Consider the following 16,270-nt stretch of genomic DNA (forward strand, 5'->3'; position numbering starts at 1 on the left):
TCCTAGATCTGAATGAATTAAATATTCTTATTAAATACTTCTTTCTTTTCATAGTTGAATGTGCTGACAACAAAATCACACAAAAATTATCAATGGAAATCAAATTTATCAACCCATGGAGGTCTGGATTTGGAGTCACACTCAAAATTAAAGTGGAAAACCACACTACAGGCTGATCCAACTTTGATGTAATGTCCTTAAAACAAGTCAAATCAGTAGTGTGTGTGGCCTCCCTACAACGCCTGGGTATGCTCCTGATGAGGTGGCGGATGGTCTCCTGAGGGATCTCCTCCCAGACCTGGACTAAAGCATCCGCCAACTCCTAGACAGTCTGTGGTGCAGTCTGTTGGTGGATGGAGCGAGACATGATGTCCCAGATGTGCTCAATTAGATTCAGGTCTGGGGAACGGGCTGGCCAGTCCATAGCATCAATGCCTTCCTCTTGCAGGAACTGCTGACACACTCCAGCCACATGAGGTCTAGCATTGTCTTGCATTAGGAGGAATCCAGGGCAAACCGCACCAGCATATGGTCTCACAAGGGGTCTGAGGATCTCATCTCGGTACCTAATGGCAGTCAGGCTACCTCTGGCGAGCACATGGAGGGCTGTGCGGCCCCCCAAAGAAATGCCACCCCACACCATGACTGACCCACCGCCAAACCGGTCATGCTGGAGGATGTTGCAGGCAGCAGAACATTCTCCACGGCGTCTCCAGACTGTGTCACATGTGCTCAGTGTGAACCTGCTTTCATCTGTGAAGAGCACAGGGCGCCAGTGGCGAATTTGCCAATCTTGGTGTTCTCTGGCAAATGCCAAACGTCCTGCACGGTGTTGGGCTGTAAGCACAACCCCCGCCTGTGGACGTCGGGCCCTCATACCACCCTCATGGAGTCTGTTTCTGACCGTTTGAGCAGACACATGCACATTTGTGGCCTGCTGGAGGTCATTTTGCAGGGCTCTGGCAGTGCTCCTCCTGCTCCTCCTTGCACAAAGGCAGAGGTAGCGGTCCTGCTGCTGGGTTGTTGCCCTCCTACGACCTCCTCCACGTCTCCTGATGTACTGGCCTGTCTCCTGGTAGCGCCTCCATGCTCTGGATACTACGCTGACAGACACAGCAAACCTTCATGCCACAGCTCGCATTGATGTGCCATCCTAGATGAGCTGCACTACCTGAGCCACTTGTGTGGGTTGTAGACTCCGTCTCATGCTACCACTAGAGTGAAAGCACCGCCAGCATTCAAAAGTGACCAAAACATCAGCCAGGAAGCATAGGAACTGAGAAGTGGTCTGTGGTCACCACCTGCAGAACCACTCCTTTATTGGGGGTGTCTTGCTAATTGCCTATAATTTCCACCTGTTGTCTATTCCATTTGCACAACAGCATGTGAAATGTATTGTCAATCAGTGTTGCTTCCTAAGTGGACAGTTTGATTTCACAGAAGTGTGATTTACTTGGAGTTACATTGTGTTGTTTAAGTGTTCCCTTTATTTTTTTGAGCAGTGTATATGTTCCCCATTCTGTATGGAGAGCTCTCAGCGCTGTTATGTAAGCGGTGCGCTCATGACATGCTCCTATCTATTCAGTTTTTGGGGTTTGGAGTTGGACACCCACTCTGCTGTACAATGGACAGTTTAGTTTGAGTTAAATCAGGTCTCTCTCTCTCTGTCCTTCTCCCCTCTCTCATAGGAAGCGCCTGAGTTTCAAGTTTTGGGAAGCTAATGTTCACCATAAAAATACACCTTTATAGTAAAGCATTCCATGTATCTGTCTGTCATCGCTTTTGCAGACTTATGTAGCCAACTATTCATAATGTGATGAGTAGATTAGATCATTTAGGCTAATAATACAACTCAATCACTGTTTGTGTTAAAAGACTGCAGTGTTCAATGCATGGCTGCCCCTGTATTGGCGTAGAGGAGGCCTAAGCTATAAGCTATGTCAGGTACGTTTCTTCTCCTTTCTTTTTCATGCAATTCTACTACACTTTATATGACTGGAGACATTAGCAAAAAGTATTTTTTCTATGACAAAAATGACAGGGTAGTATAGACCTATAGGCTACTGCTGACTCTGACTAAATCAATTGTATAGCTAATAGACTATGTGTTTGTAGATCGACTGAGCTGAATGAACCTACAGCAGCCAAGGTGATAATGGCTGGGGTCATTTTGCTTGTTTTTGCTGTTCTCCAAATAGCATTTGAAAGTTTTCTAACTGTATAGAAATGCAGTAAATTAACTTGGGAACGGCCCCTCTCCTGCCACAGGCACATGGAGAGATCCAGAGAGAACCAGAAGACCCACCCCTCCTACCACAGACACATGGACAGATCCAGAGAGAACCAGCAGACCTACCCCTCCAACCACAGACACATGGAGAGATCCAGAGAGAACCAGCAGGCCCACCCCTCCTACCGCAGACACATGGAGAGATCCAGAGAGAACCAGCAGGCCCACCCCTCCTACCACAGACACATGGAGAGATCCAGAGAGATCTGTCAGGACCTCCCCTCCCAGCTCTCCCAGTCCAGTAAGAGAAGCAGGGAGGGTGGGGAGGAACCTCAGACCTCCACATACTCCAAGAGGAGCAGGGATGAACGCTCTTACACAATCCACAGGATGTCCCCAGGCACTGAAATTACTTTCAAGTTGATATGCAATTTGTCATGCTTGATACCTTTACTAATGAGTTTACTGATAATACATATGTTTCTTGTTCTTTAACACTTGAGGGTTGTAATACAGTCACATACAGTCGGCTAGTTAATGTGTATTTTGCAGAATGAAAGAAAGATAGAAGAAGAGGTCAATAATATCTGGATATAGAAAGAGGTAAGGGGCAGCCCATTACTGCACTGGGACACATCAGGGTCAAGACTGTTTCTTGGTAGTCTTAAACAAGTCTACTTTGAAACAAAAGTATACACCTAACACACATGGTTATAGGCTTGTGTCAGAAATAGAGTTAAAATGTATTCAATTTTGAGTTTGCATCCCTATATTACACTTTTTATACATCATAGAAGACTGAAATATAACAACACCGTTTGACATTGAAACACCAGACTTTCTGTGTTTTAATTTGTATTTATTTCTGATATATTATGAAATTATGAAAATGATTAATAACATTCCACCCATGAGACCACTAGAGGGCGCTTTTGTTCATTTGACTGCAGGAAAGGCTACTTATACTACTGTATGTTACACAAGACCCAGAAGAAGGAGAGTCTCATGACTATCAGTGACTGGCTGTTATGTTATATATACTTTTTTTATTGAACCTTTATTTAACTAGGGAAGTCAGTTAAGAACAAATTCTTATTTACCATGACGGCCTACTAAATGACGGGGAGCAACAGAACATCAGCTTGGAATATCCATCACAATGGTGTCAGAAGAACACATGCTTTGCCAATGACTTTTTCTTCTGGTCAGGAGGACTACTGTATGCTGTATTAAACTGAAGATGCCAAACATGACCAATATACTCTTGTCACCCCTATATCGGTCTGTGTTCAGCATCATTGGTATAGATTTGTGTGAATGAGATCCGTGTGTTAATGCGATATGAAAACATTCTAGGTGATCCCATGTCTATTTTATCATGTTGAATTCAAGGATGAGGACTGAAAGACATCAAGTCTAAACTCGAACCCCCTCCCTCCCTCACTATAGGCTACACACACTCATAATCAGAAGGGCGTTGCCTGTTCTTTATACATTCCTGAACAATCTTTCCCACGGCTCTTGCGCAGTAGATTCAGTATCATTGGTATATATTCAGCAGTACCCTACTTCCCCACCCTGTTCTGATAGCGTCTCTCCTCTGTTTGGTAAGTAACCAATCTCCACTTATTCTACTATTACTATTGGTGTCTTTGGTTTAACAGAGGAGGTTATCTAGTGTAATAAACAGGTCTCACACAACTGTAACAACTGTTTCCAAGTGTGACTAGCTACTGATCTGTCTCGTCCGGCAAACTTGTAGGCTATAATGTTCATTAGTCTTCGCTTGATTTGATTCCAAAATATGTTCTTCTATGGTTTGTTATGCAGGATGACGGGCCATACTATTTACTGATTACATTATGTCATAGTTTATTTATAGGAAAACCTTTGAACATTGAAGCAATGTTTTTGTTTTAGAACTCTATTAGACCTAGCTGGATGTTGAATGTTACCAAATAATGTGGGAGGCACCAAAAGAAAGAGGAGGGGTCTGAGGTAGAAGGAATGTGTAAAGGAGTGGAAGATCACAGTTTAAATGCCAGGAAGTAACACCAGCCAAAGACTGCTTACAGAGACAAAGAAAGCCAACTCTGCATTGTTCATTTGTTTTCTGCAAAGGGATAGTTCACCATTAGTCAACATATTAGTGATATCAAGACACTCACTGTACTGAGTATGTATCTGCTACTTCAATTTACACCTCCCTCTATCTCCCCTCCCATCTCCCCCTCCCTCCATCTCCCCTCCCCTCCCATCTCCCCTCCCTCTCTCCCCTCCCCTCCCATCTCCCCCTCCCTCTATCTCCCCTCCCCTCTCATCTCCCTCCTCCCTATCTCCCCTCTCATCTCCCCCTCCCTCTATCTCCCCTCTCATCTCCCTCCTCCCCCTCTCCCCTCCCCTCCCACCTCCCTCTATCTCCCCTCTCATCTCCCCCTCCCTCTCTCCCTTCCCATCTCCCCGCTCCCTCTCTCCACTTCCATCTCCCCGCTCCCTCTCTCCCCTCCCATCTCCACCTCCCTCTCTCCCCTCCCATCTCCCCGCTCCCTCTCTCCCCTCTCATCTCCCCTTCCCTCTATCTCCCCTCCCATCTCCCTCCTCCCTCACTCCCCTCCCCTCCCACCTCCCTCCTCCCTCTATCTCCCCCTCCCTCTCTCCCCTCCCATCTCCCCGCTCCCTCTCTCCCCTCCCATCTCCACCTCCCTCTCTCCCCTCCCATCTCCCCGCTCCCTCTCTCCCCTCCGCAGTGTATCCTTCTCTCTGCAGCCATGCCGTCTCAGTTGGAGAGTTCCATGGAGTCCCTGATCACAGTGTTCCATCGCTATGCCGACAAGGACGGTGACTGCAACACACTGAGCAAGAAGGAGCTGAAAGAACTGATGCAGACAGAACTGGCCAGCTTCCTGAAGGTAACCCTGACATCCCTCTCTCTCTCTCTCTGTTTTTATCTCACTGTCCCTCTATACTTTCCCTGTATTTCTTTTCACTTTCTTTCAGATTTTTCTCTGTCACTATATTAGAATAAAAAGCACCCAAAGTTAATCTAACCTCCTCTTCCCTCCTTCCATCTCTCTTTTTATTTTATTTTTTATTTTTTTACATTTAACCTTTATTTAACTAGGCAAGTTAGTAAGAACAAATTCTTATTTGCAATGATAGCCTACACAGGCCAAACCTGAACGACGCTGGGCCAAGTGTGCGCCGCCCTACAGACTGGAATAAAACCAGGGTGTCTGTAGTGACGCCTCTAGCACTCTCACTCACTCACTCACTCACTCACTCACTCACTCACTCACTCACTCACTCACTCACTTCATCTCCTCCATCTCTCCTTCCCTCTCAGTCCCAGAAGGACCCAGCCGCCATAGACAAGATCATGAAGGATCTGGACCAGAATGGTGATGGGAAGGTGAACTTTGAGGAGTTTGTCTCTCTGGTGGTGGGCCTCTCCATCGCCTGTGAACAGATCTACCAGCTCCACACCCAGAAGGCTTCTGCCAAGAAGTGAAGGAGGACAGGACAGAAAGAAAGAGAAGCAGAGATGGCTGTTTTTATATGTGTCATTTTTATAAATAAGTCTTACTGTTGTGAATAAACAGTGGCTTACCCACTCTGTATCTCTGTTTGTCACATTTGTCTGACGTGTGTCTGTCTGTTGTATTTGGCCTGTAATTTGTCCCGTAAGTGTAAGACAGAATAGACAGTGTCAGTCACGATCCATCTATCCTCAGTTTTCTCCTATCACAGACATAAAACTCTGTAACTGTTTTAAAGTCACCATTGGCCTCATGGTGAAATCCCTGAGCAGTTTCCTTCCTCTCCGGCAACTGAGTTAGGAAGGACACCTGTATCTTTGTAGTGACTGGGTGGATTAATACACCATTCAAAGTGTAATTAATAACTTCACCATGCTCACAGGGCTATTCAATGTCTGCTTTTTTATTTCTACCCATCTACCACTCGGTGACATTCTTTGCAAGGCATTAGAAAACCTCTTTGTAGTTGAATGTGTGTTTGAAATTCATTGCTCGACTGAGGGACCTTATAGATAATTGTATATATTTTTTTTTAAATGCAATTGTTAGCATTTTTTTTTTACAATTTAACAATCATCAGCAAAATATGACAATCAGACAATGTGCCATTATTCCCCCATCCTTATAGGTCATTGTATGTGTTGGGTACAGAGATGAGAAAGTCATTCAAAAATCATGTTAAACACTATTGCACACAGATTCCATGCAACTTATTATGATTTGTTAAGCACATTTTTACTCCTGATTCCAAGAACACAGGATGAGATGTTACTATCCTTTGTGCAAGCACTTCCAAGAGTTAATGAACAGTGAGCCTGGTGAAATTTGGGGAGCGCATCATCAGTAGTGTACCTTTGGTTCCTAGGGTGTTTCGGCCTTTCACACTATACACCCTCCCCAAAGGCGGCCAGCGACAGGGTGATCAATCCTACGCTTGCGTCCCATTCCCAATTAGTCATAGGAGTTGCCTTGTTGATGATAGCCAACATCCCATGGGACTATGCATGGCAGGGGCATCCTCCTCCCTGAGTCAAGCATTGTTGACCGCATACCTCCTGGCCCTCTCACTTCGGGGCCCAGAGCCACTGACTGCTGCCTTCTGCCGCCTCCGATACAGCTTTGATTGCCGAACGCTGGCTCTGGCCCTTAATTCCAAGGTCTCTAAGCAGTCTGGTTGTAGATGTTGCCACAAAACCTCTGCAGCCCACCTCCACTGGTCGGACTTCTGTGTTCCAGCCATGATGCCGTGCTTCGGCAGCTAGATCGGCATAGCGCAGATGCTTTCGCTCATAAGCCTCATCTACTGAGTCCTCCCAGGGTACTGTGAGCTCAATGATGAAGACCTTCTTGAGTGAACGGGACCAGAGCACCATGTCAGGTCTTAGGGTGGTGGTCGCGATCTCCGGAGGAAACACAAGTTGCCGGCCAATGTCAGCTAGCATTTTCCAGTCGCGGGCCAAGCGCAGCTGGTCTCGCTCTAATGGTGTCGAGCCGCGCTTCGGTGGTTTAGCCCCTTCGCGGACAAAGTTTGTCCGTAAGGGGTGTGATGCTGCTGGGGGTGGTAGGGAGTTGGTGGCAGCTCGCTTGTCCTCCAGGGCGGACGCAAGGTTTTTAAGGACTTGGTTGTGACGCCAAGTGTAGCGTCCTTGAGTGAGGCTTGTTTTACACCCTGTGAGAATGTGCCTGAGGTTGGCTGGCATGGAACAGAGGGCACAGTCCGGATCTTCACCATACCATTGGTTAAGATTAACTGGTGTTGGAAGGACGTCATATGTTGCTCTGATGGAGAAGCTCAACCGCCTCGCTTCCATGGCCCACAGATCCTTCCAGCTTATCTTCCTCTTCTCCACACTGTCCCATCGAGTCCACTGTCCCTGTTTGGAAAGAGAGACTGCCTTGGCCCACCTTGCAGCCTCCTCCTGATGGCGTACTTCCTGCACTACCATCTTCCGCCGCTCTGGTGCAGTGGCCTCACTCCAAGCAGCACGGCTAGTTAGCCCAAGGCCTCCTCTCCCTTGCTGAACATGACCCACAATGTCAGCATGTCTGAGGGCTGCTGTTACCTCCTGGACTGCTTTTCCTGGCCTCCATTTGCGCCCAGTTGCCAAGGTCGGCGCGTTGTTGCTCACCACTGGGTCTCGAGATTCATTCAGTGTCATCTGGAGCCTGGTTTTTGAACACTTGAATTCCTCTGTTAGACTGGTGAGGGGCAGCTTGAGGACACCATCTCCATAGAGGCCTATGGTGGTAAGGCATCGTGGAACTCCGAGCCACTTCTTTAAGTAGCCTGTGACTCCTCTTTCCATCTTCTCCACTGTTGAGATTGGAACCTCATACACTGCTAAGGGCCACAACACCCGGGGTAGGAGACCAAACTGCAGACACCAGGCCTTTAACTTTCCAGGTAGCTGGGTGTTGTCGATGGACTGTAGGCTACTACTGATGTCTTTGCGCAGCTGTTGCACCTGGTCTTTGTCCTTCAGGCTTGCATCATACCACCTTCCAAGGCTTTTTACCGGCTGCTCAGACACTGTTGGGATTTGGTCATCTCCGATGAAGAATTTCAGGTCAGAGAGTACTCCCTTCACAATCGAGAGGCTGCGTGACTTGGATGGTTTAATCTTCATACGGGCCCAGCTGATGTTCTCCTCGAGTTTTCTGAGCAGTCTCCTGGTGCATGGGACAGTGGTGGTCAATGTTGTAATGTCGTCCATGTAGGCTCTGAGTGGAGGGAGGCGGAAACCAGAGTCGACCCGCTGTCCACCAGCAACCCATTTTGAGGATCTGATGATAACCTCCATTGCCATTATGAATGCCAACGGAGAAATGGTACATCCCGCCATTATACCTACATTCAGGCACTGCCATGAGGTGGTGAACTCTGAGGTGGTAAAGCAGAACTGCAGATCCTGGAAGTACGACTTCACCAGGGTTGTGATGGTGTCCGGTATGTGGAAAAATCTGAAGGCAGACCACAGGAGTTCATGGGGCACAGAGCCAAATGCATTGGTGAGGTCAAGAAAGACTACATGGAGGTCCCTTTTTTCCACCTTGGCCATTTGGATCTGGTGCCAGATCATGCTGGAATGTTCCAAGCAGCCAGAGAACCCTGATATTCCTGCCTTCTGTACAGATGTATCGACGTACGCATTCCTTTGCAGGTACTCGGCCATCCTCTGGGCAATGACCCTAAAGAAGATTTTACCCTCGACATTCAGTAAGGAGATTGGGCGGAATTGGCTGATGTTCACTGCATCCTTCTCCTTAGGGATCAGGACCCCGCCTGCCCTACGCCACACTTTGGGTATTATCTTATTTTTCCAAGCTGTTCTCATAAGCCTCCAGAGGAACCTCAGGACGTCTGGTGCGTTCTTATACACTTTGTACGGGACTCCATTTGGCCCCGGGGCTGATGCTGTTCTTGCCCGTCGAACTGTGTTTTCCACCTCTTTCCATGTCGGAGGGCTGGTCTCAATATGATGTTCCGGGGGTTCAATGGGTGGGATATCTGATGGGATGGCCAGATGTTCATGTCGCTTTGAGTCAAAGTTTGTTGTTCTCAGGTGCTCCTCTAGGTCTTTCTTTGTTGTTTTTAGAGCTCCACTTTTTTCCTTCGTGAAGAGACTTTTAAGGAACTTGAAGGGATCTTTATAGAATCGAGTTCTAGTTTGTTCTTTCTTCCTTCTGCGTTTCCGTAGGTTCTCTGCTCTGCGGAGGGATGCCAACCGGGTTTTGATATCAGCCTGAAGTGCCTCTATGCCCTCCTTTTCCACTTCCGAGGCCTTCTTCCACTGTTTCTTAAGCTGTCGCCTTTCTTGAACGAGGCGCTTGATTTCTTGTTGCCTCCTGGAAACTGGTGGGGTTGGAACCTTTCTCCCGCCTTTTGCCTCTTCCACTCCAAATCTTTCTGTCCCGTACTCATAGATAATGTCCCCCATCCTCTCCAACTTCTTCTCCACTGTGCCTCAAAGTTTCTCGAGGGTCAAGGTAAGGTCAGTATTCACTGTTTCCCACAACTTCTTGTCACTGGCGCCAGGCCACTTCACATACGGCCTGTGCCCTGGTAGTCTCCTCTCGACTGCAGGTCTGGGAGGCTCGGTGAGTTCCACTCCTGTTGTTGGTTCCACCTCAGTTGTTACTTCGGTGCTTGAGTTTACGTCCTCCATGACAGTGGTGCTGATGCACTGCAAACTATGGTTTGCGTCCAGTTGCTGTGCTTCATTCGACTGATTTGATCGCTTTCGCAGAAAGTAATCAATGCGAGGCCTCTGTCTCTCTTTACCCAAACACCCCTTCTTCCCCTGGTGGATCCTCAACCCATGGTGTGATGTAACTTTCCTCCAACCACAGACACATACCTGCATCTGTTTGTGGCCCGCTGTTGCAGCAGAACTTGTGACAGTTGCTGTGGTGTTCTCTTGTGCTGTGCTCTCATTACTCGTAGTCGTTTCCGGTCCAGTCGTTACCATGTTGTCAGCCGATGAGTCATCTTCCGCCCCCGCTCTCGCAGACTCTAGGGGTATTCTCGTATGTTGACTTTCTGTAGCTAAAAGCGGGTGTTTCCAACATACTGCGAAGCATGGGAAACTACAGAAATGGGAAGCTACCCCATGACTGTCCCAGTGGGGTCTATTCCCTCCTGTCAGCCGTCTCTCCGTGCCGCCACAAAGACTTTCCCCTGTTGTCAGCTGATCTTTCTCAGCAGTCACTGGACAAGTCCAGATATTCAGATTCCAAGAACACAGGATGAGATGTTACTATCCTTTGTGCAAGCACTTCCAAGAGTTAATGAACAGTGAGCCTGGTGAAATTTGGGGAGCGCATCATCAGTAGTGTACCTTTGGTTCCTAGGGTGTTTCGGCCTTTCACACTATACACCCTCCCCAAAGGCGGCCAGCGACAGGGTGATCAATCCTACGCTTGCGTCCCATTCCCAATTAGTCATAGGAGTTGCCTTGTTGATGATAGCCAACATCCCATGGGACTATGCATGGCAGGGGCATCCTCCTCCCTGAGTCAAGCATTGTTGACCGCATACCTCCTGGCCCTCTCACTTCGGGGCCCAGCTGGGGTCTTTCCTCTTCATCCAGAGCCACTGACTGCTGCCTTCTGCCGCCTCCGATACAGCTTTGATTGCCGAACGCTGGCTCTGGCCCTTAATTCCAAGGTCTCTAAGCAGTCTGGTTGTAGATGTTGCCACAAAACCTCTGCAGCCCACCTCCACTGGTCGGACTTCTGTGTTCCAGCCGTGCTTCGGCAGCTAGATCGGCATAGCGCAGATGCTTTCGCTCATAAGCCTCATCTACTGAGTCCTCCCAGGGTACTGTGAGCTCAATGATGAAGACCTTCTTGAGTGAACGGGACCAGAGCACCATGTCAGGTCTTAGGGTGGTGGTCGCGATCTCCGGAGGAAACACAAGTTGCCGGCCAATGTCAGCTAGCATTTTCCAGTCGCGGGCCAAGCGCAGCTGGTCTCGCTCTAATGGTGTCGAGCCGCGCTTCGGTGGTTTAGCCCCTTCGCGGACAAAGTTTGTCCGTAAGGGGTGTGATGCTGCTGGGGGTGGTAGGGAGTTGGTGGCAGCTCGCTTGTCCTCCAGGGCGGACGCAAGGTTTTTAAGGACTTGGTTGTGACGCCAAGTGTAGCGTCCTTGAGTGAGGCTTGTTTTACACCCTGTGAGAATGTGCCTGAGGTTGGCTGGCATGGAACAGAGGGCACAGTCCGGATCTTCACCATACCATTGGTGAAGATTAACTGGTGTTGGAAGGACGTCATATGTTGCTCTGATGGAGAAGCTCAACCGCCTCGCTTCCATGGCCCACAGATCCTTCCAGCTTATCTTCCTCTTCTCCACACTGTCCCATCGAGTCCACTGTCCCTGTTTGGAAAGAGAGACTGCCTTGGCCCACCTTGCAGCCTCCTCCTGATGGCGTACTTCCTGCACTACCATCTTCCGCCGCTCTGGTGCAGTGGCCTTACTCCAAGCAGCACGGCTAGTTAGCCCAAGGCCTCCTCTCCCTTGCTGAACATGACCCACAATGTCAGCATGTCTGAGGGCTGCTCTTGCCTCCTGGACTGCTTTTCCTGGCCTCCATTTGCGCCCAGTTGCTGAACTTATTTAGGCTTGCCTTAACAAAGGAGTTAAATACTTACTGACTCAAGACATTTCAGCTTTTCATTTTTAATTAATTTGTCAACATTTCTATAAATAATAATTCCACTTTGTCATTATTGGGTATTGTGTTTAGGCCAGTGACACAACATCTAAATTTAATCAATTTTAACGCTGTAACACAACATTGGGAAAGGAGGCACTTAAACACCCAAACCAAAAGAGAATGGGTTTCAAACGGGTACTGAAAGACACCCATGAAAGACACTGAAATTTGGCAAAGCAACTAAAACAGGGTCCTAAAAGATACCCACAAAGGATGCCCGCTAGATTTGCCTTAGAAAATAAAATGTTAAGGAAAAACCCACACTGTCACACCCTGATCTGTTTCACCTGTCTTTGTGCTTGTCTCCACCCCCCTCCAGGTGTCGCCCATCTTCCCCGTTTATCCCCTGTGTATTTATGCCTGTGTTTTCTGTTTGTCTGTTGCCAGTTCGTCTTATCTAGTCAAGCCTACCAGCGGTTTTCCTGTACTCCTGTTTTCGCTCTAGTCCCTGTTTTCCAGTTTTCCCAGTATTGAACATTCTGAGCCTGTCTGCCGTTCTGTACCTCTTGGACTCTGCTCTGGATTACTGACCTCTGCCTGCCCTGACCCTGAGCCTGACCCTGAGCCTGTCTGCCATTCTGTACCTCTCGGACTCTGCTCTGAATTACTGACCTCTGCCTGCCCTGACCCTGAGCCTGACCCTGAGCCTGTCTGCCATTCTGTACCTCTCGGACTCTGCTCTGGATTACTGACCTCTGCCTGCCCTGACCCTGAGCCTGACCCTGAGCCTGTCTGCCATTCTGTACCTCTCGGACTCTGCTCTGGATTACTGACCTCTGCCTGCCCTGGACCTGTCGTTTTCCTGCACCCTGTTTTGTAAATACAAAACCTTTTACAAAGGTTACTGGAATTTAGCCAACCTAACAGTATGTGACGTTCCAGTGCTTTATTACCCAAGTCCTGAGGGGGACACTGGAGATGGTGAGGCTGCGGAGCTGATTAGCTGTGAGTGGTGCAGCTTGAGGAAGCTGTCCGTTCTCTTCTTCCAGACCAGCCCAGAGGAATGTCTGCCGCTCCCCACCTAGTTCAAAATGACCCACCACGAGGGAGGTACGAGGCCTGCAGACGCTCTACATACAGGTGTCAGTCAAACTGTGAACAACCCATGCCAGTTGCTTACATCAGTAGTCTGTACATAGATGGATGAATGTTTGTTGTTTACAAAACTTATCAACATTGACTCTCTGTTTGGAGAGTCCTTTCTGTCATATATTTTTGCTAAATAAACCAAGTCTGTTACCTCACGTTCAACAAAATGTCAACAAGTTCCTCACCAAACTGTCATTTGATGAAGCCGCCAGGAGATTGGTCAACCATAACAAAGCAACAAAAGAAAGGGTGAGCCCTCTCTCCATGGAAGATTAATTAGAGCCCTCTGCGTTGTTACACGCAAACATATTCTTCTTTTGTAACTGTACATTAAGTACTGTACTTTATTCATCCCACAAGGGTCAATTGTGCAGCCAGCAATGCAATTAAATTAAACAACATCATTTCTAAATTGAAGTAAAAACTTGTAGACCACAGTTTGTAGAGAGGAGACCTGGGTCCAAATACATGTGTATTTGGGTTTTTGGTATTAAAATGTTTCTGTGTATTTTAGGGTTTTCATGAATCCAAGATCAATGATATAAAGAACAATGGAAAAAAATTGGAGTACTGTAAATGAAATGATGGGCAGAAGGACAAATTCAACTCGATCTTTCTTCGAATCAGATGGCTTATTCATTACAAAACCATTTGATGTTGCCAATTATTTTAATTATTATTTCATTGGCAAAGTGGGCAAACTTAAGCAGGAAATGCCAGCAACGAACAGTGAGCAATTGTATTCATGCATAAAAAAGCTAATAATGAAAGAAAAGCATTGCAAGTTAGTGTGGGAGAGGTGGGAAAATTATTGTTATCGATCATTGATGACAAACCTCCTGGCATTAAAAACTTAGATGGAAAGCTACTGAGGATGGTGGCTGACTCTATAGCCACTTCTAGCTGTCATATATTTCATCTGAGCCTAGAGGAAAGTGTTTGTCCTCAGGCCTGGAGGGAAGCCAAAGTAATTCCACTACCCAAGAGTGGTAAAGCTGCCTTCACTGGTTCTAACAGCAGACCTATCAGCTTGCTGCCAGCTCTTAGCAAACTGTTGGAAAAAATGGTGTTTGACCAAATACAATGCTATTTATCTGTAAACAAATTAACAACAGACTTTCAGCATGCTTATAAATCGATAATAAGAAGATTGTGTGTCGCTGTATTGTTAGATTTCAGTGCAGCCTTTGATATTATTGACCGTAACCTGTTGTTGAAAAAACGTAAATGCTGTGTCTTTTCAACCTCTGCTATAATGTGGATTCTGATCTATCTAATAGTACTCAAAGGGTCTCTAATGTCAAACATGTAAAGTGTGGTGCACCGCAGGGCAGCTCTCTAGCACCTTTACTCTTTTCTATTTTTACCAATGACCTGCCACTGACATTAAACCCAGCATGTATGTCCATGTATGCTGATGATTCAACCATATAGGCATCAGTAATCACAGCTAATAAAGTAATTGAAACCCTTAACAAAGAGTTGCAGTCTGTTTTGGAATGGGTGGCCAGTAATAAACTGTTCCTGAACATCTCTTAAACTAAGAGCATTGTATTTGATACAAATCATTACTTAAGTGCTAGAGGTCTAGCCATAATAAAGGGATGCTCTGTAAGGAAACACCTAGTTAAGCTGCAGCTGGCCCAGAATGTTTTGCTCTTAATCGTAATCAGAGGGCTTATATAAATACTATGCATGCCAGTCTCTCTTGGCTAAGAGTCGAGGAGAGACTGACTGCATGTTAGGAATTTTATGAATAATGACTAAACAATATCTACATTTTACATATAACTATAACTAATTAAACTCTACTCTGTTTTATTATATCTGATTAAAAATATTAATTCATAAGGAAGGGATTGTGGAGCATGAAACAGGGGGTAACTAAATTAAATAAATACCATTCCAGCCAGGTTGGAGAAGACTGGAATTGTGGGTTTTTAAGTAAGCAAAAAGGGTCGTTAACCTATGGTTGAACCAACTCAACTTAGCTCTGGGATGTTTAGATAAGGCAGTGTGTGTTTTCTTAGGTTTTCCATTAGCTGGAACTGTCTGCTGAATGGTGATGGATGAAGACTTCAGAAGTTTTAATGTCAATTTAACTGTTTGTCTGGAGTGAGAGAGAGAAGGGGTGGGAATAAACTTTTGAACTGTTGGGAGAAAGGACAATTTATAACCTATGACGTCATATTTTGTATATAAACTGTTGTTCGTGGTTTCATGGCAGCGCGCTCCTCTGTCTATTTTATGCAAATAGGAATCTTACAAATTCTTATAAAATTAACTGAGTGATTTAATTAATGTACAATTAATAGGAATTATGAAATTCCAGTGACACTGCATCACTTCACCTTTTTATAAGAAACATTAATGTGTTGAAAATCACAAATTGTTTGCACAGTTAACTTACACACAGCTCTGACACACACACGTATCCCACCAGACATGCCACCAGGGGTCTTTTCACAGTTCCTGAATCCAGAACAAATTCAAGAAAGCGTACAGTATTATATAGAGCCATTATTGCATGGAACTTCCTACCATCTCATATTGCTCAAATAAACAGCAAACCTGGTTTCCCAAAACAAATAAAGCAACAGCTCGCGGCACAACGCCTCTCCCCTATTTGACTTAGATAGTTTGTGTGTATCTACTGATATGAAGGCTATGTGTGCCTTTTTTTAATGTATGTAGTTCTGTCCTTGAGCTGTTCTTGTCTAATGATGTTCTGTATTATGTCATTATGTATTATGTTTCATGTTTTGTGTGGACCCCAGGAAGAGTATCTGCTGCTTTTGCAACAGATAATGGGGATCCTACTCAAATACTAAATACTAATAGTAATACGACTAGAGGAGGCATACTACGAGTAGCAACCACAGCTAATAAAGTCATTGAAACCCTTAACAAAGAGTTGCAGTCTGTTTTGGAATGGGTGGCCAGTAATAAACTGTTCCTGAGCATCTCTAAAACTAAGAGCATAGTATTTGGTACAAATCATTCCTGAAGTGCTAGACCTCTGGTAAGGAATGGTGTGGCTGCAGAGCAAGTTGAGGAGACTAAATTACTTTGCGATACCTTAGATTGTAAACTGTCATGGTCAAAACATATACAGTGCCTTGCGAAAGTATTCGGCCCCCTTGAACTTTGCGACCTTTTGCCACATTTCAGGCTTCAAACATAAAGATATAAAACTGTA

At 46.2% G+C, this 16,270-nt stretch overlaps 1 protein-coding gene across 1 annotated transcript; it reads left to right on the forward strand.

Moving 5' to 3' along the window:
* The first annotated feature begins 3,178 nt into the window (after positions 1 to 3,178).
* Positions 3,179 to 5,860, forward strand: LOC110536252 (protein S100-A1). Its single transcript, XM_021621938.3, has 3 exons — positions 3,179 to 3,837; positions 4,978 to 5,139; positions 5,574 to 5,860. The coding sequence occupies exons 2-3, from the start codon at positions 4,999 to 5,001 to the stop codon at positions 5,736 to 5,738; spliced, it is 306 nt and encodes a 101-aa protein (XP_021477613.1). The 5' UTR covers positions 3,179 to 3,837; positions 4,978 to 4,998; the 3' UTR covers positions 5,739 to 5,860.
* The last annotated feature ends 10,410 nt before the right edge of the window (positions 5,861 to 16,270 follow it).

Source organism: Oncorhynchus mykiss, chromosome 2 (genome assembly GCF_057628025.1).
Source record: "Oncorhynchus mykiss isolate SJ-2025 chromosome 2, ASM5762802v1, whole genome shotgun sequence".
NCBI classification, from domain to species: domain Eukaryota; kingdom Metazoa; phylum Chordata; class Actinopteri; order Salmoniformes; family Salmonidae; genus Oncorhynchus; species Oncorhynchus mykiss.

Bases quoted from the DNA above. Each gene is read 5' to 3' on its own strand.
- LOC110536252 (XM_021621938.3), top strand. From the start codon at position 4,999: ATGCCGTCTCAGTTGGAGAGTTCCATGGAGTCCCTGATCACAGTGTTC. The intron at 5,140-5,573 runs GTAACCCTGACA...CTTCCCTCTCAG, and splicing joins AACTGGCCAGCTTCCTGAAG to TCCCAGAAGGACCCAGCCGC.